Here is a 24,150-nt window from a genome sequence, read left to right as displayed (position 1 = left end):
TCTTATAGAGAGTAGTCCCCACCTGCTAAGAAGATTCTACTTTATGTAATATGAAAAAACAATAGGGCTTATGTCCTAAGAAATATAGGTTATATGGATGTGTGTGTGTGTGTGTGTGTGTGTGTGTACACACATATGTGTATAGAACTTAGTTGTAGAGATTTTGATAAAACCTGTCCCACCCTCCAAACTTATTTAAAAGTTTATGTGTGTATACCCTCCCCCCAAAACTCTCATCACTGCCCTAGATGATGACTCTATAAGAATTGCAGATAAATGTCTTCTGATTTCTGAGGAAGGACCTTGACATATGTATGATAGAGTTGGTCGGGTAGGTGAGGAAAAAGTAAGGCATTAGTGAAAGGAGAAGGTGAAGTTTGAAGTAGTAAATGTCACCTAATTACTAAGTATCCATAATGATGTTAGTGATACGCCTCTGTGTGTGTGTGTGTGCGTGGTGTGTGCAGTGTGGACAGTGTGTCTAAAAGTTTATGTGTATGCCTGTGTACATGAATGAGAATACATATACAAAAATAAATAAAACACGATCCTTGCTTTCGAGTTCTAATTACATGGCAAAAATATAAACATACCCATCACACACACCCCTTGCAAGTAACAGTTAATGCAAACTGTGTAATCTCTTCTCCATGTCTGTCCAATCACAGGTTAAAGCTGCTTAGTACACAGACTTCACTCTAAAGCCCGATGTATCACGTGGTCAGGTGGGGACTCCGTGGTGCAGGAGAGACCTGAACGGTAAATACGCTTCCCCTTCGTCCACCCTCTTCCATTAAAAGATTAGTGAACAAATCCCCCAACATCGAGAGCTTCCCTTATGAGTGAAAACAGTTCACAACCATTTAAAAATTGTTTGTACAGCTATTTATCAAAGTTAGAAATTGAAATAGATAATCTCTAGACTTTATTTTTCCTTATATGTGTTCTACACATATACATAGTTTTTATACCTCTGAGAATATAAAATTTAAATGTCTGTTTTTTAGTAATGCATATCTAATAATATTAGTAGCTGAATGGATAACTGTTACAATAACCACAATCCACGCTGCTACTACTCTGAGAAGCATTACCAGGGAAGAAGAAATTTAAAGAAAACAATGAGAAGTGACAATTGTTCAATAAATACCTCACATGAAGCTAGGAAAAGCTCAGCCATCTTAATCTTTATGACATAGATTATTCAAACAATTTATACATGGAAAACACATTGTTTAGAAAGTACTGTTCATGTGCTTCACACATATAGAGATCATTTGACCTTCAAAAATATCTCACAAAAAGTTTAAGGAAAACTAATAGATCAGACAGGGTAAATAGGTTGCCCAAATCCAAATCCAGATAGTGGGGGGGGGGGTCGGGGGGGAGAAATAGAGTGAGAGAGACATAGAGTGAGAGAGACAGTTTGTTTATGCAGGCATACCCAATCCTTGAATTTTGAAGTTTTCGCTTCCGAGCCCATGGTCTTTTCCATTAATTACACCACAAAGCCTCCCTGAAGCCAACATCCATGATATGCAAAGCTGCTTTTAACATAAGGAAAAGATGTGAAAAAAAAGTTTGTACAGAATTTTCCATAGTCAATTGTTCAAAAGGTTTTGCTTATGGACTTAAGCGCTGCTTAAATTATAAAACCTAAAATATTACACAAAGACTTCTGTCTTCTGAGGTAAACCTAAATGAACAATTAAGCACTATTTAAGAAACATGTATTTAAAACTAAGACCAATCAAGAGATAGAAAGGAAAACTAATAATTTAAATTGGATCGCAAGTACAAAACATATTGATATTTTAAAAGTTAATCCTTTATTATAAAGGCTTAAGTCTACATAATTCCATTTAAGATAACACTAGCTAAATTTGTGTGGATTTACATGTGTTTATACTTTGTATATTTATATGTATTTTATGAATTTTATGTTTATATATTTATATTTTTATATAGAAACCAACTGAGCATCATTGGTTGCTATATCCATTAGGTGAAAGTTTGTAGAACAGGATTTGCAATCTCAATTTATCACCCCACATATGATTACAAAGATAAAAAGATACCTTTACAATGGATAAAGCTGGTTGATACTACCTTACTAAATTGATCAAATTTAACATCACCAATAATGGGAAAAATTGACATCATATGCCTATTGATATGTTGTAATGTGAAAGATACAACATCACTCAAAATGTTTAATCTAAATCTAAGAATGAGAAAATAGTAGACAAAACAAAACCAGATTAAGGGTAATTCTGTAAAACAACTAGCCTATACTCCTCAAAATATGTGCAAGTCATAAAAGACACACACACACACACACACACACACACACACACACAAAATTTAAAAAACTCGGACTTTATTGAAAATTAGATAGGATTGGTAACAAAATGCTTGTGTTGTGCTTGTTTGATTCCTGGATCAAAAATAAAGTAGTTATAAAGGACATTAAGAAAATCGGGGAAATTTAAATATGAATGAGATATAGTAAATAATATTATTGTATTAATGTTAAATTTCTTGAGGGTGATAATGGTTTGTGGTTTTTTAGAGATTGTCTTGTTCATACAGGACACATGTTGAAGTATTTCAGAGTGGAGTATACTGATATCTGCAACTTACCTTCAAAATTGTTCAGAAAAAACACTGAATGAATGATAGAGCTAAAAAGCAAATATGGCAAAATGTTAACAATTGTTAAATCTAGGTGAAACACATACGCGTATAAAAGTTCATTGTACTACTTTTCCACCTTTCCATAGGTTGGAAATTTTGGAAAATACAAGTTGGGAAAAAGAAAACCAAATAAAATTATTCTTCAAATTCTTTATTTCATATGCCCATTTCAGCAGTATTAAAATATAGGTTTCTCATACGTACACTCACTTTGTGATTTAAAATATGAAATGTTGAATGTTACAAATTATAATCAAAATTTACAACAAATTACTTTAAGAATAAGATGAAAGACTTAAAAATTATGTTATCTTTCTAATGGAAATATAACGAGAATGAAAGATACCAGTGATGGTTTTCCCCATCTTAATTTCTCTGTTCCTTCCCACTTAAAATCTTAAAAAGTATTCATTATAAATTGGAAGTACAGAATTATTAGAAAATAATTGGATAATTGAGTTGTATGATTCTCCTTAAAGGTACAATCTACTCTTCAGCAACCTGTAAGCCATTGAAAAAGTAACTCCGTATCCAACAAAAAAAGCCAAAGCGCGATTAGGCTGGGGAAGAGGTAGCAAATATGCAATGGTGTGGTAGATCCGTGCTCCGACAAAGAGTCTGAAGTGCAGGATGGCTGTAGAGAGGTCTGGACCACTTAAGGAATACAGAAGGCCAATACCAAGAAATGGTACAATATTTTCAAGGTCATTCAGATGGGCCCTGTGGGAAAAGAGCACTAGTAAAACACTAATTTTTAAATGAGCAGAAATATATTCATTTTTCCCTATCTCCTAAAACTAAATATTAATATAAGTTTTAATGGATCTTAAAAATATAAAGACTCATTTTATTTCTCTAAAATTGCCTTATTTCCTTACCCCCTTGGCTTTTATTTAGACTGTCTTCTTATTTTCGCTTCCTTTTATTTTCAGTGCATTTCAACATAGAGAAGGCATTTGAACTTTCAAGAATATTAAAACTGCATCTATAAAATAAAACTCACTTCATTTCTGTAGATATGAAATACTTTTTCTTCCAGGGTTCATACAATAGCAAGTCAACATTCTTCTTATAAAAGGAAGAAAATCCTTTTGGTTATGATCTTTTTTAAGATTCCTCTCTCACTTCTACTAGTCTGCAATATGGTTACTGGGACAATTCTTGCTCATTTACCCAAACCACAGGTTGCTAAGAATTAATTTACCAACTTAATATCAAGAATCTCATGCTTTCAACATCCAAATAACAGAATATGTAACTAGTCTTTTAAATATCCTGAAATTAGCTAAAAGAAATTAGCTAAGTAAAGGAGCAAAGTAGAAACTATACACAAAAATGACAGACAATAGAAAGATATGTTTCTTAAATTTTATCTTTATATCACAACTAGAAGAAAACACAAAGCATGGTTTAGCCACAAGTTTTCATCCAATTCATGGGAACTTGGCTTCTCTGGTTAAGAGTGTGAATACAAGGCACATCTATTAGTGATATGATATTTTTTAAAGAGCTTAATTTTAAAATCTGATGTTCCTCTTTAAGTCTCCTGAATTAAAAATTGCTTTAGAATCTAAAGTAGAAATTGAGATTTTGATAGTGTTTATCAGATATCGATACATATTTCAAAATGAAAAACACTTGTTTCCTGTTACTCTCTTTTCTTCTAGCAGAAAATTATATAATTATGGCATACTGTGTGCTCAGTGATCTCTGCTATCTTTCCTTCCTTTCCTTTCTCCTATTTTCCATAGATTATCTCTAAAGTTTCCTGACAGAGATGAAGACAACACAAAGGTCTGAAGAAGGTGATAGTAACCTAGATAAGTAATGGTTTTGATAGATTTAAATAAAGAACTCCCTATTCCTGAATAAAAGCTAAAACAGAAAGAAATGAATGTTCAGGTCTGCTCTTTCAAGGAACAACCCAAGAGCTACTGAGTGTAAGGTGGGCAAGAAAGGACAGAAATACAACTCGAAATACAAAGAAGAGCCTATTTCACCAATTACACCAAGGATATTTGTTTGCGTCCTCTGAACTCTCCTGCTGGGCCACAGACATAGTTTCACCTCCAATCTTAGGTGTGTTAGTTTTCTCCTTTACAACATTTTAAAAGGACAGATATTTCAAAGTTGGGGAAGAAACTTTAAAAGGAACACCCTGTGGAAAAGGAAAACGATGCACTTTTAAGCTTGTATTAAGTGATTGGCAAACAGAATGCAGTTTTAAAACAGGGAAGAAAGTCAAGGACAATGAGGGGTAACAAGCTTCAATGGCGATAGAGAGAAGGAAGATCAGGGGCAAGGCTTCCATTGACCTGACTGGCCTTGTCATTTTTTCTGGCCTCTGTCTCTCTGTCTTATTTCTCTTCTTCCATTCTCTCTTCCTATCCTCAAAAGAGTCTCACAGATAACACTCCTGATTGTCCTGGTAAGGCCTGTTTTCAACAGAAACGCATATGTTTTGCTAATTTATGCCATTTTATACTCTGTACTTTTCAGACCCTGCCTTGGGCATACACTTACCCAGCTCTCCCAGGGAGGACTTGCGGGAGGTTCACTATCACTCTTCCACTGTCACCTTTTCTCTGCTCCAATGACAGAACTCATCCTAGAGTGGCATCTTCCTTCACTTTTGTGTCATTTCCAGATGGCTACCAAATCTATTACCAGGTGTACATCAGTCTTTATGTGTGACCACTTTCTACCTGGGTCTATGCCCCCACCCCATGACTGGTGTTCCCATTTTCCTTTCTTTGGGCACATGTCCCTTGGTATCACTGGCTGACCTTCCCACCAGCCCTGCTCTGCGCTCATGACAATCCTGCCATTACCTTCCCCTCTCAGATTAGAACCTCTTGGATCTCGGTGTCAACTGGACCTGGACCAGAGTTGCTATATAATCTGAGAATTGCCAAGGTGTGGCCAACTACTAACCCCACTTTTCCTGACTCCCTTATCTCAGCCACAGCTCTTCACGCTCAGCATACAGCTGTGTACCCAAATTCCCACAAAGAAATTTTCCCAAACTGACATGATCTCTTCCTTTTTCTAAATCCTAGTATCCTTCACATTCTTCTTTCACGAAACATTCCTAAAATACCCTAGGAACTTAAACCTCATACCACACAACTTCACATCTAATGGAAAACTGCTTTATATTATTCTATGTTTATTACATGCATGTTGGTCTTATTTTCAGGGAAAAAGTTATAAAGTCTTCAAGGGCAGGAACTCATGCTTAAAGTTCTTTCATATCATCCCAATGGAAGAAGTAACAGTGACACACACAGTAATTTCTCAGTAAATGCTTTGTGTTTATGCATTGGGGCCAGAAGGGAAGTCATCTATTTCAACTCCTAGCCCATGCTTCATCAGGCCCTTGACAGAATCCCCAGCGAGAATCCCCATTGAACACTCTTAGGAAAGGGGTATTCTCAGCCTTTGAAGGTAATATATTCTGAATGTCTCTCCTTTCTCTAAACACCAAACCCAAGCTTTCTTTTCTTCTTTTAAATGATTCCCTTGATTTCTCCAGCTGCCCTGATTACCTTACAATTTGCTTTTTATCTTGCTCTATTTAACGTATATGGTCTTGAATTCTTTCCAGAAACAAGGTGAGATAGAATTAAATAAATGTGTATGTAAAATGTTTTCTAATCACCACTGATTTCTCTCTGTCCAGAACATAAATAAATTACTTTAGGCCACTTATCTTGATATTTCAACGCATATTACTTTACGTTTTTAATTAATTGTTTCATATGTATATGTGTGTGTATTAATTTTCTCAATACTTCATACCTGAAAGCATACCTTTTACTTCATTTGTAGTCCCATTCAGTCTCTGCCATTGGAATATGCTAATAGGACAGCTTTACAATTACATGTTGAAGTAATAATAATATTAACAATAATAATAAATGTCTAGATTAAAAATGGAAAGGGAATATATTGAAAACTCTTTCCCTGAAAACTGTCTCCAAAAGTGTGTTGTTATTAACATTTTATAGGACCAATAATATCTCAAAAGTATCAGCTGGAAACTGGACACCTTTTTTTCTTAGATTCTCTCCTCTTGATACTGAAAAGCCAGTGTCTGGTCACCGGGGGTGCTGTGCACACTTGCTGCACCTCCTCAAGCACCCTGACTCATTTCACAACTACAGTCAATTATTTCACTAAAATTTATTTGTTTTTCACAACCTGCCTAGAAGATCAGCTTAGAAAATGGAATTTTCCTCTATAAGTACAATCTTTTGGGAATGGGGGTTGAAGTAGGGGTTGGAAAGGGAGAGTGAGGAAGAATTTTACATTCCCAAATAAAATATCTTTGGTTAAGCACAAGACTTACTTGGATCTTCCTTTCAATCTTACTAATGTCACTGAGGATCTAATTGTTATCACTTTCAAGTCCTGGGCAACGTTATGAGTATAGGGCCATGATAAGCATCAAGTATGTGATTGTCTGCTCTAGATAGAATGCATAAAAAGGAAAGACAAAGCTTTAAATGATTAATGTCCCTTGAACGGATTTTATAATTTCACAAAGCTTTACTAGCCTTTCCTGATTTTTACTGTTTTTCACCAAAACACATAATTTTTTCTCTGATAAAGTTTGCAATTTTCAAATTGATTCTATGGCCTCACACTATTTTAGATCCATATTCTTGGCACAATGAATTTTCAAACACTGGCCAATTTACTCAGTAGGAATGCCAAATTAACAAATATAACACTAAGTGACATGGAAGTTAAAATTTTATTCTATCTAGCACAGACTTCCTCTTAGAAGAAAAACAGTCTTGGTTAATAAATAACTTGGGGTTAAACTGTTTTGTGTAAGAGTGAAACGTCTGAATTTAATTTTAATACTGGAAGGGTGGAAGAGTACAAGGGACAGAAAAGCCTGTAAGGATGATGGTGCACTTTTCAAGATTTAGCAATTCAGTTTATTTTTCTTGTTTCCTTTCCTGCCCACCTGATTCAAAAACTTTGTTTTCTTGCGGCTATGTGCATACATGCCTTGTTAATCTGATTAATTGCCAGAAGGCTGATTTAAAAGAAACTGATTCAGCCTTTAGACATCTGGATGCCTACAACCAGCCTGCGATTCTGGACTGCAATTTTCAGTCAGATGACATATGAGTCACCTCTAAGACCGGACCATCACCAGACAAACTAGACACCAGGAGACGTTCTCCTGGATGTCAGCACTATGGAATCACATGACTAACTCTCCCTTTCCTTTGTTCTGCTACTTCTTGTGTACCTATAAAACTTCTTGACCATTCTAGGTCCAGGGAAGGTGGTCTTTGTGATGATAGTCTGCCATCTTCCTGGAATGCCGGCATTTTGATTAAACCCACTTTTCTTTCCACCAACTCTTGTCTGTCATCATTGGCTCACGATCGGCAAGACCTGAACTTGAGTTTGGTAATGAGCCCACAAAGTGGTATAATGCTGGGCATTACTTGAGGTGAGGAAGGTACAGGGCAACTTCCCAGGGAGTGAATGCTGAAGGACACTGTTAGAGCACAAAAGTCTAACACACAACTTGAAATGTTTGGGTTGCCATAGTGTAAATTCTTCTGCACCTCAATTTATTCAAGTCTATTTTTACCCACATTTTTTCAGTTAATTTGTTGAGAGAGTTGAGAAAAGGGACAAGTCTACGTCAGCCTAACATACTGCAGAAAATGGAAGCATGCACAAATGCAGGAACCCAGATTGAGAGTTAATCTTGAGAATACATACCACAAGGGAATCTGCAGAAATTTTGGGAGGGGCTTCAGACCTGTTCACAGGGAATTGAAAAAGGGATCATGCAAATATGACCTAGACCCTAAAGGCACAACAGACTCCAGCTGACAGCTGAATTACAGAAGTAAAGCTCATTTTCCTCAATCTCCATTTCACTTTCTATTCATACTCACCCAACTAAGAAAGTTAGTCAAATATACTCATTATGTTCCCTATCGTAACTCTGCACCACAAAACTAAGTATCTGTACATTTCAGGACAACTAGAAAAACTCTTCACTGTTTCTTTAATTTTATATAATTTTATCTGTTCCTTGAAATGTGTCTAAAATTATACCAGTTTGGATGAGTATCAGAAAATACTAAATGAGAAGATGGTACATAACTTTTATGTTTCATATGCTAGAGAAAGGTGACTAATAGACTGGCAATGCAATCTCAATATAAGAATTTGAAGAGAGGTCAACCAAGACGGCAACAGAGGAGGCTTCTGAATGGCCTTCTTCACAGAGAGATAGTAAATGTACAGCTACACATGGAGCAATTAACTCTGAATAAATCCAGAAACAAGAGGAGCACCTCCTACACACTGAGAGAATGAAAAAAAAAAAATACCCACATCGAAATGGGTAGGAAAGGCTGAGATACACTCTTATCATAAACCTCACCCCTGGTACAGCACCATACAATTAATTGGGAGGGAACACCAGTTTCTTCCTAAGAAGTAAAGGGTTTGCACCCCACATTCAGCACTCCAGATTTTAAAACTCCCACTCCCTGCCCCCAAAGCATCTAGCTGTGAAAGCCATGAGATTCACAAGTCAACAGTAAACAAAGGAGCACTGTTAATGGGCATATAAAGATACTAGCACTTTCTACATCTTTCCCCCTAGGACTCAGAGCAGAGGGAGCAGGCAAAACTGCCCATCTCCCAGGCTTTTCCTAAACAAGTTCCATCTACAGACTTTGAAAGCTGCTGCCTGAGGGTCAGGTTTATAATTTAGCACACATCTATGGCTTGGCTGCAATCCTCCCCAGAGACTGGGGAAGCTCGCTCACATGTCCCTGCCATTTCCCTGTAGCCCATTCCAAATATCCTGTATTCCCCAGGAAAGAGCTTATACACAGGTCTGTGGCCGGCTCTTTCACTACCACCTGAAACATGGGTTCCCAGATGGCCTGGCTCTGATAGCCAAGGTGCTTCTCTTCGTGAGTCCCACCTCACCCTCACCAGACCACAGCAAACAAAGAAGGAGTTCTTAACTGGCTATCCCCTGGAGCTAAGCACAGAGGGAAGAGATAAAAATGCCCATTTCCCTGTATTTTTCTGAAAGGAATCCAGCTGCATACTTTAAAAGCTGCTACCAGAGGGTGAGGCTTCCAATTTAACACTCACCTAAGGGATGGCTTTGATCCTTCCCAGCAACAGGAAAGGCAGCAGACACCTCCCCTGCCTTTACCCTTTAGCCTGCTCCAAGTCACCAGCATCTTCCTGGAGGGAGCTTGTGGAAACATCTGTGCCTCGGCTTTTATAGCTGCAGCACAAGGGACAGGTCCCTGGAACACCTGACTCGGATAGGCAACAGGGCTTCCATTCAATAAATTCTGTTGGAAAAACTGGATTTCCAAAGGTAAAAGAATGAAACTGGACCTTATCTTGCACTGTACATAACAATCATATCAAAATGGATTAAAGACTTGCATGTAAGACCTGCAACGTAAAAGCTCCTAGAAGAAAGCATAGAGGATAACCTCCTTGACATGGGTCTTGGCACTGAGGTTTTGGGTTTGATACCAAAAGCAAAGGGAAAAACAAAACAAACACAACAAAATCACAAGTGGGACTGTATCACACTAAAAAAAAACCTCTGCTTAGCAAAGAAAATCATCAACAAAATGGAAAGACAACCTATGTAATGGGGAAAAATATTTGTAAACCACATATCTGATAAGGGGTTAATATCCAATATACACAAGGAACTTATACAATTCAATAGATAAAAAATAACCCAAATAAAAAATGGGAAAGGAGCCGACAGACATTTTTTCAAAGAAGACATACAAATGGCCAACAGGGACACGAAAAGGTGCTCAACACTGCTAATCATCAAGGAAATGCAAATCAAAACTGCATAAGGAACATAGTCAGTAATATTGTAATAACTATATATGGTATCAGATGGGTACTAGATTTATTGGGGTGATCACTTCGTAAGTTATACAAATGTCTAATCATTGTTATACACCTGAAACTAATATACTATTGTATATCAACTGTAATTGAAAAGTAAAACAATTATTAAAAAAAAAAACCTGCAATGAGCTATCACCTATGTTAGGATGGTTATTATCAAAAAACGAAAAAAAATATAACAAACGCTGGCAAGGATATAGAGAAAACGGAACACCTGTATGTACACTGTTTTTGGGAATGTAACCTGGTACAGCCACTCTGGAAAACAGCATAGAGGTTTTTCAAGAAATTAAAAATAGAACTACCACATCATCCATCAATCCCACTTCTGTACACATAACCAAAGAAAAACAAAGCATTGAAGAGATTTGTGTATCCCCATGTTCACTGCAGCATTATTCATAATGGCCAAGTTATTGAAAGAACTCGTGCCCGCCAATAGATGAATGGATAAAGAAAATGTAGTAAATACATGCAGTAAAATATTATTCAGCCTTAAAAAAGGAAATCCAGTCATTCACAACGTAGATAAACCTGGAGGGCATTATGCTAAGTGAAACAAACCAGACAGACAAATATTATATGGTATCATTTATATGGGGAAATCTAAAGAAAAAAAGTCAAACTTACAGAAATAGAGAGCAGAAAAGTGGTTGCCAGAGGCTGGGAAGTGGGGGAAATACGGGGAGTTTGGTAAAAGGGTACAATGTTTCAGTTATAAGATGAATGAAGTCTGAGTATCTAATGTATAACTTGGTGGCTATAGTTGATAACACTGTATTGAATAACTGAAATTTGCTGAGAAAGTAGAACTTAAATGTTTTCACACATCCCCCCCCCAAAAAAATGGGGGGTAAATATGTGAGGTGATGGATGTGTAAATTAACATGATGGGAGAATCCTTTTACAAAGGATATTTATATTAAATCATGATGTTGTACACTTTAAATGTCTTACAGTTTTGTTTGTCAATTATACCTTAGTAAAGCTGAAAAGAAATTTTGCAATTTGCCTTACTTTTATGACAAGAATTAAGAAATATAACTCCAGAATAAAATTCAATGTGCTTTTAAAATAAGTATATTAATTGTATTGTTAGAAAGCTGTGTGGATGATATCTTGGCTCATTACGTTTCATTGTTCAATGAATTCTCAATACATTAAACATAACGGAGAGAGAGACAGAGACAGACAGGGGAGAGAAAGACTTCTCACATCCGTATTTTCAGCCTTATGCAAAAATACCTAGCTCTTCATCTTTTTACACAAAGTTGACAGTCTCACCCTCTGGAGAAAGATGACAAAATTGAAAGAATCTACCATTCTCATCCTATCTCCTACCTGTCATTAGTTTTGATATATCCCTACACAAAACAAAGTCATTAACCCCAACAAGATGCATATAAAAGTATAGCAAAATTGGCAGTATGTGCAACTGCAGTGATGGTTAGAGACTTCTAGACCCCTAATTTTCTGTAATTATCATATGGACTAGATAAGATGACTGACATTTCTTCCTTGTTCTTCAATAGAACTATTGAACACTAGAACATCTTGACCAAAATTCTTTGATACAAGTAAGTAATTTCAGGAGACCACGGGTTTACCTTCGTACACGTTCCACTCTGTCATCTATCCGAAGATACTTCTTGGCATTTTCTCCTTTGCCAAAGCTTGCACAGTCTTCTGGGTTGGCAAAAACCTAGTCCAAATACCAAGAAAAGTTTTGAAATACCAAATTACATCAGGGTATTCTATCTAAATTATTATATGTCCATTTGAACAGAAGAAATACAGGCATCCAGGATGGCCTTTATGGGAAAAAAAAAATCGGAGTAATACATCAAACGTGGGGAGGGGAGAGCATTTATAGTTTAAATCTGAATTTTTATTAACAGTGCAACATGTTTTTTAAAAGACAAGCATTAATAAGAATCTAAATAAAAACCAATTTATAAAAATAGTGAAAAGGAAGGAAAATGGAAAAGAGGTCATAATTCTAAGTCGTCACTGACTTTTATTATGGTGAACTGGCATTTCTTCATAGCTATTCAGGTAACCTCTACTCAGGGATACCAACATTTCCAACTGATTGGCTCATCTGAAAGTCATAAGTTTACTTGCTAAGAATATCAGAAGCATAAAAGAGTGAGGGGCAGGAATTTTATTTTGTACTGTTAGGATCTGTAGACCTCTTCTCTTTTTCTGAATAAACTACAACTTCGGGTTGAATGATATGGTGAAATATAAGAAGTTGAATTACATTCCTATAAATGCCAAGTACACATTCTAGGGCATATGTTCATGTATTCCTCTCTGTGATTTATATGCTGTTTGAAATCATTTCCCCATCCGTTGAAACTTGAAAGGCGCACTTAAAAAATATTTAAGTATGTTCCATGGCTTAATAATTTATAATCAATTAATAAACAAAAATGTGAACTACAAAATTAGCCTTAATATAAGCTCAGAAATCTCATAAATATTACAACATTTTTCTTAATATGATATGAGTATTTATTCTATATAAAAATGTTGAGGAGAACTGATGGGCAGGAAGGTAATACAGTATCAGCTCTGAGGTCAGATCTGTCTGTCTTGTTCCTAAATAAATGTCTATCACACACTAGATTGCCAATAAATGTATATTTAGAATAAATAAATGCATTACAATGGAGAGTGCATGAGATTTGAGTTTAAACAAACATGAGCTGGAATCTCAGCCTCTCCCTTTAGCAATGTGAAACCGTGGGAAAGCTACTTTACTCCTCGGACTTCCAGTTCCTCAGCTATAAAAGGAGCAGATTAGTGATGACCTCACACAATAATGCTAACAACGATGTGAAATTATTCCATGATCTGGTTCATATAAAGAGCATCATGGCTCCCAGTACACATCACTGGGACTCCACAAATTTGAATTCCTTTTTCCTTGTCTGGTAAGACGGTACATTTCTGCTATCTTAGGTGCCACTATATTTTTGGAGAACATTGTGGACCTGGTGGTAGGCAGCCACTTTATAGCCTGCTGCTCTAATACCTTGCTGCAGTAGTGATTTTAACACATGGGTATGTGGCCCCATTAAAATGCAAATATTTTGGGGAAAGGAAATACACCACCTCAAGAGGGTATCAAGGAAATACCTTAGGGTAGAATGTGACCTGTAGATAAAATCAAGGTTCTGGAGGACAATAACTCAGGACAGGCAGGAAGAGAGAAATAGGTGGTTTTCAGGAAGAAGTTGCTGAATAGGCACAGAAAAAACACCAATGAAAATCGTTTCACTTTGTCAAGGTAGCTTTGCTCAACTCCCCTCACTGTGCCATAAACACTATTTGAATACAGGCTATGTGCTCCAAAATCTTTCTACCACCTTCCCCATGCCTCTAGTTTTTTTTGTGTGTTTTTTTTTTTAATCATTTGTATAAGGCTGGGTAGCAATATCATCCACTTCAGAATTCAGAAATATACAAAATTCAAATGCTTTGTCTCATAAGGAGCTCTACTATGGGAATAGGAACTTTTTAATTTTGTCCCCAAAGGCATATCCTTGACCTGTAATAGAGCAGAAAACACCACTTAACTGTCTGGAAAATAACTATTTTCTAAACTCTAGTTGATAAATTAACTTCAAAATAACAAGCTTTCCTTGAAAAACTTTGATACTCCACAAATCTCATATGCTAAGCAGCATGACAAAAGGTAAAATCCGCAATTAAAAAAAAAAACAAAAACATTTACTAGTTTCTGGGGGGAAGCTACTGTTCCATAAATATACCAAATGACTGCATATTTCATTTGCAGCATCCAACAATGTGCCACTGGACTTCACAAAAACAAAAAAAAAAGAAATTAAGAAAATTGCTTTTCAGAATTTCCACTCATAAAAGATTTCCTTAGTCTTACCTTTCTTGTCAATCTATAGAATGCAGTTGTAGTACTCATTAACATCATTTTTGAAAGAACAATCGTTGTATAGGAGGCAAAGGCCATCAGTACTTCATTTTCCATTAGTTGGGTGAGGTCAACCATTTTTTTCAATTTTGATCTGGGATCTTAAAAAGATTATAGACAAGATAAGAAAAAGCAGGCATAAATACCCCAAATAACTTGATGGTCAGTGGTGTGCTTATATTGCAGCATTAACCATACTGTTCTTTAAAATATCTTGGGTTATTTGCCGATGAAATAATCATTTAGTTTTCTAAAATTTCAAAATAAACTGTATTATGTTTTATTTCTAGTTCTATGTCGTTAAGCTTGAAGACATCAAACGAGTAGAAGGAAAATGGAAATTCAGGGGGCATTACCAGCAAAAATAAATAGGAAAAATGCTGTAAAGATAAACTAAAATCATATTTTTACATCAAGATGAACCACAAATTGGACACAAGTAACCAGAGTTACTTGTAACCCTGGGACTAGTAATAGCTCCTCATTTATTGTGTTGCTGTCAGTATTTGAGACAACATATGGAATATACTTAGCACAGCACTTGGCCCATGAAAAAGTTTATTATAGCCTTACCATGATCATGACGACCACCATGATCATGATGGCCATAAATACCGACACAAGTGAAGATGAAGTGGGACAATGGAAACATGAAATCACAGGCTTGCAAATGCAAGGTGAAAATTTGGCGTTTATGGTACTCTCATAGAAGGAATAAGGGAAGGAGGATTAGCTTTACACAATCCTTTAGGTTACTTCATATGCCAGATCCACTTCCATCTAAAAGCTGCCAAGAGGAAATTGAATGTAACTATCTTAGTCCAGAGTTGGACGTACCATGAGGAATGTGCAGGGGGAAAGCTAAGGCACACTAGTGATTCTGAAGTCAAGGTGGGTAGGAATTTAGGGTAAAGCTTAACATTTAAACTCTATCTGGTAATCATGCTTTTTAACCCCTTCTTGTTCTATTGTCAGCTCTGCTTTCTGCTCCTTCTGTCTCTTCCACATAAACACACATCTCTTCTCATACCCAAACTTAAATGCTATTTAACCTACTTAGGGTGGAGTGTTACCTCTTCCAGACAATGTTCATCCGTGCCTTTAAAACTCAACCCCTGCATGCAACCATATTAGGCCAACACCTATCAAATTCTTATCATTCTATCCATCTACCAATAATCTATAAACCTACAAATCTTTCTATACTGTGTTACTGGTCATGTAGCTGTCTATGTGCTGCTGTTGAAATGATATAAACTACACACATGCATAAATATTTAATTTTATAAGAATTGACTGCATGTCCAACTATGCCATATACTTTATATGCGTTACCTTACATAATCTTTGTCACTATGTCATAATCCTCATAACTAGGTCAATTTTACAGATGAAGAAAATGGGAATTAGAGATGTTAAGCAGCGAAGCTGGGACACAAACCCACATCGCTGACCTCATATCTCCTACACTAACTATACTGCACTGTCTCCTTCACGAGACTGAAAACTGCTTAATTCTGATTTGACTACCACTGACTATATGCGTACTCTGCAGCTGGCACTGCTGGGACCCCTACAGCTGTTATCTTCTTTGTCTTCTAATTACACTACAATGTGGGTACTATTATTCCCATTTTGCAAATAAAGAAACCAAAGCTTCCTAAGTAATCCGTTTCAAAGGGTAAGCCAAAAATATACTCCTTCAATATAGGCGAACAGAAGTGATGTATCCTAGTTTAAAAAACAAAACAAAAAAACATACAACAAATTAAATCACCCCCCACAAGTCAGTAGTCTTGAAAACACAGTATGTTCAATAAGTTTATGTACAAGATTACACTTCCAGTAACATTTACTGTATCTGCGCTTTTTCTAGTACTGAGGGGGTGAAAGTCATGAATAAGGTGCATTATCCTTCAGAGCTCATGTAATTAGCTTAAAAAGGGATCCCTAAGTTCTATTCCTCTTGACCAGGGGTGTCCACACTTTTTTCTATGCTTTTTACCAAGGGCCATATGCGGTAAAATACACAAACAGCCGGACCACTCACTCGAGGTGAAGTACGTATTGCCTCACCTGGTTTATTTAAGTAAACTAAATATGTTTTTGGAATTTGCTGCGGGCCAATTAAAAATGGATTGCGGGCCGCAGTTGGCCCTTGGGCCGCAGTTTGGACACCCCTGCTCTAGACAGAGATCTGAAGAAACATCAAGGATGTTAATTTAAAAAAAAAAAAAAAATTAGGAAAAGTTTATCAAGTAAGAAGTGTTGCTATTTAACAATAATCTTAAAATTAAAACAGTTTCTTTAGGTCTCTACTAGTGTTCACAGAATGAAATTTATCTAGTAATGGAATAAAAATCCTGAGAATGTTTTCCCTCAAGTGAAAATTGGTATGGAAAGTGTAGAGAGCAAGTGGAAGCCTTCCAGAACTGTTGGTGGGAAAAGAACATAAAAATGTCAGCAGTTGGAGGAAAAGGACAATGGGAGGCTTTTCCTTTAAATGTGAACAACACACTGAAATTACACCTCACACAGAGAATTTCTCAGTCACCAAAATGTGGCTTAACTCCTCAGGAATGTGGTTTTGGGAGAAGGGCTAACATGGAGCCTCTGATATCACACCCTAAAGGCCCATGAACGAATGGCCCCTCTCAATCAACATCTACCACTCACAGCACATTTGAGGGTCAGGTGAGGAGTGAAGGTAAGACATTCAGAAATAGGACTCATTTCTAGCGTGGAATAGGTGATGCTGGCTAGACGTTTGTTTCAAAGCTGATTTGTCAGCAAGTTGCCTTGAGCCTGCATCATAGCTGGGTGCTGTGCTCCAAACAAAATTACTGAAAGTTTTACAGGAAAGGTCACCAGGAGGGAAGAGAGCAGTACAGTAGCAATAATAATTAAGAGAGTAAAATGTGAGGTGATTTGGGTATTCTAGGAATGAGGTAGAAATAATCTAAGTAGGGAGAGCAAAATATGAAATTTAGTTATAAATTATAGAAAAAAAACTAGTACAATATACAGTGTGTTTGCCTCTTATATTGTCCATCAGTGGATGGCCTAAAAGAGTGCCTCAGTCTGTCTCACCAGAGAGCAGGGCTCTGGCCCCTAATGTGCAGGTGACTGTCTTTGAGAGGACAAAGAGCAGCGTGCTGAGCGCACAGACTAACTAGACTGGAGTCTAGCTGGATCTCGACTCTTGTCACTTACTAGCTGTGATTTAACTGCTCCGGGGCCTACTCACCTTCCCTGTAAAATGAGGTTAATAATACTTCCTACCTCACAGGAATCTGTCAGCGTTAAATGAGCAAAGTGTAAAGTACTTAGAACAGCACTGGGACCTGGTAAGTGCTCTGTAAGTGTTTGGTAAATAAATAGCTCCTACTTTGGCATGGTTCTAGGTACTGAGGATATAATTTTAGTGTTTTCATAAAGCTTTCAGATTATCTCACTTGATCTGGAAAACTATGATACTCATAGCAAACAATATTTGTCTCTACTCTTAACACATAAGGAAACTGAGGCCCAGAGATGTAGAGTCATCTGACCCAAATTCACAGTGGAGGGACCAAGACTGAAACCCAGTTTTCTCAAGTGTTGAACTTGCGGGCTATCCACCCTCATGGCTAACAATAATTGGAGACTGCTCTGGTCTTCTGGAGGCCTTTTCCTGTCAAATGCCATTCCTATCTTCCCTTCCCTTCCCCCACCCGTACCACAGTTGAGTGAAGAATCTTTCTCTTTATGGGCTATTGGCCCAAAAGAGCAAAGTTCCTTTATTTATGATAACCAATGTCAATATTGCAAAACACTCAGAAAATGTGGGCACACATCCCCAGGCTCATGATTCAGCATTTTACACCTTATGAAACCAATATAACACAACACTACCCTTGTTGCTGTTTAAGTTCTAGAATTTCCTGAAGATTGAGGTGACTGCAGACTTGCCCTCCTATGCTTCAGAGCCCAGGTGCTGGGAGGAAACTGCTGGTGGCTCCGGGGAATGTGGGGTGAGGCTGTTTTCAGGGGACTGAGCTGACTTCCTTTTCCAGCCTCAGTGGTTAATAAACTCCACTCTCAAACAAACCTTTAGAAAAAATTGTACTTGTCTGCTACAGAAAGCAATATTCAAATTTGGACTGATTTGCCATTTTAAAAAATGACCAAACCGGTCAATACACAGTCCTCTTATTTTGGAAACAACAGAGGACAAAGCCCCAAAGTGCCCCAACTCCCAGGCTGCAAGCCCACAGGGAATGCACAAAGTGTATCCAGCTTGGTATTCACAGCAGCCTAGGGCCCTGAGAACTCCAGGCCTGCTGGCTTAAAGGCTGTGAGCTGAGGACCTGGGGAAGTTTCCACCAGGCCACACAACACAATGCTTGATTACAGTCCCAGGGCACTCCCTTGGAGAGAAAGCAGGCACTAGCAACAGGACAAAATAAAAGTGTCGCCTGGACTACCAAAAGGCCTTAGAACTATTTCAAAGGAAACAGGAACTTGAAAGACTTGCACGCACCCTTCTCTCCACCTACCCCTCCGAAATAGCAATAACATCTGAGACCTTAACTCCCAGAGTACGGTGTTTCCCGGAAAATAACACCTAGCTGGACAATCAGCCCTAATGCATCTTTTGGAGCAAAAATTAATATAAGACCCGGGTCTTATATTAATTTTTGCTCCAAAAGATGCATTAGGGCTTAAGTTCAGGGGATGTCATCCTGAAAAATCATGCTAGGGCTTATTTTCTGGTTAGGTCTTATTTTGCGGGAAACGCGGTAGCAGCTAAATAAAGCAAAAAAGTTGCAGGCTGGCAGAGACCTCTGCCGCCTGCACCGGCCACCAACCTTTCCCCTTCCGCCCGCCACCCTCTCCAAACCCTCTCCCTCCACATCCCCTCCCCGGCACGTACTGTGGACCCCAGCAGCTGTAAGGCAGCAGACGTGTCCAGCGGGTGGATCGTGGATCGCAGCACCGCGGGGACTTTCTCAGAGCACGCGGGTGGGCGGGAGTCAGGCGCCGCGCGCACTCTGGCTAATTTCCTAATTGGCCCTCCAGAGTTTAAAGCAGGACTCCCAGCCTTGCCAGGCCCCTCCCCTAAAACCGCCGGATATTTCTCTCCGGGATGAACCAGCGCCTACCGGTTCCCCTATTTGAACCCTTCTATTTGGAGCCTATAGATGCTCTCCTTCCGGAAATGCTGTTTCTCCTATTCAGTGGGGGCGGGGATGTTAGTGATTGTCCAGAGGACTTCTGTATCCTCCAACATTCTAACTATGGGAGTGAAAGCAAGGAAAATGCCCTTACCTTTTATTCAGCTGGAAACAATGCAAAAAAAAAAAAAAAAGAAAAAGAAAGCTCTTCATGTTGAAATTTGAAAGCATTAAAAGCTTTATAAAAAATTTAAATCTCTAAGGAAAAATAAACTGCTTAGAAGTCATTGGTAAAAATATGTTCCTTGAACTTTTCCCCTACACCTGTGGCAAGGGGAAGGCTGGCACTGACACAGTGCAAACATTTAGCAAAGATCACCCTTCGAAATCTGTGATCCCAGATAACTTGCTTCCTCATTCTTTAAACTTGTGTACAGAGTCCAAAATGGAATTGGAGGAGATCATACTGGATCACTTCATTACACAATCAGTTTAGTATGGTTTTTACAGGGACAGTTAAGGGAGTGTTTTAGGAAGGCATAGTTATTCAAATAGCAATAGATTAGAGGTTTTTCTGAGCTACTTAACCCACAACAATATGTATGGGTCTAGCTTCCAGAGCTTTATCTAAACATGTTTAAGGATTTATGTTTTTGATCTATGTTACTTCTCTCCTGGTAATACTTCGCATACATTTACCACTTACTATGTGTAGTATCCTTCCTTGTTTTGTCATTGTTCTGGAGGTTTGGGGGTTTTAGGGGTTCTAATTTTACCTCCTTTAGGTTTTAAGGGGTGCCCCCAGGACTAGTTGTCTTGGATTTGATGGACAAATCTAAGTTCCACCAAAAATGAAAGTAACAGTTACCAGTTCGCTCTAGGAAAGAGAAACTAAGCACAGCCTGAGAACAATTTCTAAGTAAACATATCAGTGTCTGTGTTGGAAAATCTAGCATCAGAAGACAGTGCTTCATTTTTATGTCTATATCTTTTGAAAACTGTATTTATTCACCTATCTCATGAAAGTACAGTGGAACGTGGCTGTAACACTAACTGGAATGGGGCAGAATTTGAGATAAGTTCTCTTACGAATTCTCACCATGGGAGTTGAGTACTATAAGAATTTAAGAGACTTTTCATTTGTTATGAGGTGACATGGCCCAAATCTTATGGATAACATTATAGGAAAAGCTACAGACAGCTACTACTGAAAAAACCTACAGAGTTCCAGATGAGCAATTATAACATGTTTTTAAAAAGAAAGTAGCACCAGACTCATCTGATGTTCTAATTATAAAATGTATTCGAACTTAACTAATCAATGATAAACACTGAGTTCCTGCTATCAATAAACCATGAACAATTACTGCCTGTCTGTTATATACATGACACTGTCTTTGTACAATGTCATCATTTGATTGTAATAAATTTAATTCGAGACATGTATGAAGTAAATAAAAGGACATGGCTTGATGCTAAAATCTGAAACTAAGATAAATAAAAATGAAATAATTGTGCTTGAGGAGTTTACAATCTAGTAAATAAAAAAGCCGATAAAGTAAAAAGTTGCCACCAAACTTGAGGAAGAAAATACTTCAGTTTAGATATGAGAATGAAAATTGGGATTTGAACCAAGACTATAAGAGGAAAAAGGTTGTGAAAGAGTGTATACTTTGTATTATTTGTAATATGCTCTTAAATGAGTGAGGAAGAGAAAGGGTTATTATTCAGCTTGTTTTAGTTTGGGTAACAGGAAGGGTTCAGACTTAGAACCATTCTCCTCACCACCATTTTAAATCTATAAGGAAATTACTTGAGACAAATAATTCCCTAGTAAATATTAAAACAGTTTAAAAGGTCATTGATTTGGGGTGGGGAGACCAAAGATCATTCAGCAAAGTGTAGCTGCCATGATAAAGAAAAGGGAGATCAAATCAGAAAGGTCTGGAAGAATAAAGCATTATTACATGTAGAAGTCTAATAGTTAATGCCTTTTAAAAAGCAGACGAAAGAGAAATATCCGAAAGGGTTGCCATCATCAAGGAATCAGGTGCCCACCACTCCTTTTAATTATCTTAGATGTTTGTTTTTCCCTAAATCCATAGACTAGGTGCCCCCACAATCTGAAACTAAGGGTATATATCATTCTTGGAGATTTCAGTAAACATACATGAAAACATGTCTTAAGATTAAGGGAAGCAAAATGTGAATCAGAAATATACAACATTCTAAACATACAATTATTAGTTTAGAATTATAATATACTTTCTAAAGGTATGATAAATTGTTTATCTTTCCCAACAGTCCTACAAGGGAGTTCTTATTTTTCCTATTTTATAGATAGACACTCTGAGATCCAGAGGAGTTTGGAAGTTGTACTAGCTTCTGAAATAAACTCTGAATCTAATGCCTGTGGGATGTAAAAGTAGTCACAATGAGAGGGACAAGACTGAAAAATGGGAAAACTTATGAAGCTAATCCAGAGAATATGGTAAGGGTATAGGATAGATAAGTAGGTCAAAATAATAGAATTAAGTCCAATCACTCTTAATTGGTCAATTTATTTTCAACAAATGTGCCAAAGCAATTCAACGGAGAAAGGAAAGTTTCCAACAAATGGAGCTGGAACAACTGGATAGCCATATTGGAAAAAAGTGAACTCAACCTCTGGCTCACAGCATACACAAAAATTAATTGAAGATAGATCATAGACCTAAAGGTTAACACTATAAAACTTTGTAATGCAGGGACTCAGTTCCCGCTCCCCGCACAAGAACGCAGGATATGGTGAGGCCAAAAAGGAACGCCAACGGAGCCATGGATAGGGGAGTCATACCACTGTATTCTCGCTGGCGGCTGGGTTGGAGATACAGGAAGCAGGAGCCACACGATGCGCAATCTACCATCTGCTTCTCTGCCAACCAACCAACCCCCTAGCATAACCATGGCAGTTATATTAGTAGCTAATGGCTAACCGGTAACAGCTTATGGCCATCTAATAAATGAGCCAGCACCTTTCCACGTGAGGCCCAGAGCCTGGAAACCGCTCTCTGGGACTCTGTCCCCACAAACTTCTACAAGAAAACATAGAAAAATATCCTCATGACTTTGGGGTAGACAAAGATTTCTTAGACCAGACACAAAAATCATTATCCATAAGAGAAAAAAAATTGATAAATTGGACTTCATCAAAATTAAAACCTGTTCAGCAAAAGACATCATTAAGAAAATGAATAGGCAAGCCACAGACTAGGAGAAAATATTCTCAATATATTTATCTGACAAAGAACTTGTATGCAAAATATACCAAGAATGCTTATAACAATAATTAAGAGACAAAAGTATGCAATTAAAAATAGAAAACTATGCAAAAGATTTGGACACTTCACAAAAATAGATACATAAATGGCTAAGAAACATATGCAAAAATGTTCAATGTCATTAGTCTTCAGAGACAAACAGATTGAAACTACAATGAGATACTTCTTCCAAAACATTAGAATGGCAAGAATTAAAGAGACAGACTCAATCAAATATTGATGAGGGTGTGAAGCAAATGGGATTCTCATATGTGGCCTATGAGAGTATAAAACAGAACACCCATACTAGGAAAACTGCCTCCTAGTTTCTTATAAAGATAAACATGGACCTAGGAGATAAACATGGATCCAACAGTTCCACTCTGGGGTATCTCCCAAGAGAAATGAGGACATAGAGATACAAAAAGGACTGTTTAAGAATTTCTTTGCAGTTTTATTCATAATTACTGAACATGGGGAAAGCATAAATGCCCATCAGCAGAAAAATGGAAAAATAAATTGTGGCATACTCATATAAGAATACTAACTACATCACAATAAAAAAAAAATAATAAACTACTGATATACACAACAACATGACCCAATCTCAATACTCTATTAAGTAAAGAGAGAGAGAGCCTACATACTATAAGATTTCATTCATATAAAGTTCAAAAACAAGTAAAATTATGACAACAAAAATGAGAAAAGTGTTTTTCTGATTGGATGAGGGTGGTGATTGACTTAAAAGGATTGAAGAAAACTTTCTGGAGTGATGAAAATGTTCAGGATATTAGTTACATGAGAGTATTGTATACATTTGTTAAAACTCATTGAACTACACACTAAAAATCTATATACTTCACTATATACAAATTATACCTAAATATAAATTAATTTTTAAAAGTTTCATAACCTTTGTGAAAGGTGGCAATGAGCTAAGCCTAAAATACATATTCACCTCTATCAATTCCATCTTAATGTTGGATGGAAAGTGTTGAAGGAAACTATAGGTAAATATATTATAGAGGAGTCTTTGAAATCCTAGTGTACTTCTGTGTTTCTCCCTCTTCTAAGGAAATGAAAGATA

General features: G+C 37.2%; 1 protein-coding gene across 1 annotated transcript; it reads right to left on the bottom strand.

Annotated features, from left to right (window-relative positions):
* Positions 1-1,816: 1,816 nt before the first annotated feature.
* MGST1 (microsomal glutathione S-transferase 1) lies at positions 1,817-19,826 on the bottom strand. The gene is made up of 4 exons (XM_081060216.1): positions 19,521-19,826; positions 14,558-14,706; positions 12,258-12,352; positions 1,817-3,417 (listed from the first exon to the last, which is right to left on the bottom strand). The coding sequence occupies exons 2-4, from the start codon at positions 14,681-14,683 to the stop codon at positions 3,171-3,173; spliced, it is 468 nt and encodes a 155-aa protein (XP_080916342.1). The 5' UTR covers positions 14,684-14,706; positions 19,521-19,826; the 3' UTR covers positions 1,817-3,170.
* Positions 19,827-24,150: the final 4,324 nt, after the last annotated feature.

This window comes from Rhinolophus hipposideros, assembly GCF_964194185.1.
Source record: "Rhinolophus hipposideros genome assembly, chromosome: 9".
Classification (NCBI taxonomy): Eukaryota; Metazoa; Chordata; class Mammalia; order Chiroptera; family Rhinolophidae; genus Rhinolophus; species Rhinolophus hipposideros.
This window is presented reverse-complemented; position numbering and strand designations above follow the sequence as displayed.

Excerpts from the sequence above, each read along its gene's own strand:
- MGST1 (XM_081060216.1), bottom strand. The coding sequence starts at position 14,683 with ATGGTTGACCTCACCCAACTAATGGAAAATGAAGTACTGATGGCCTTT. Across the intron at positions 12,353-14,557 it reads TCTATAGATTGACAAGAAAG|GTTTTTGCCAACCCAGAAGA; the intron begins GTAAGACTAAGG and ends TATTTGGACTAG. Across the intron at positions 3,418-12,257 it reads AGAGTGGAACGTGTACGAAG|GGCCCATCTGAATGACCTTG; the intron begins GTAAACCCGTGG and ends CTTTTCCCACAG.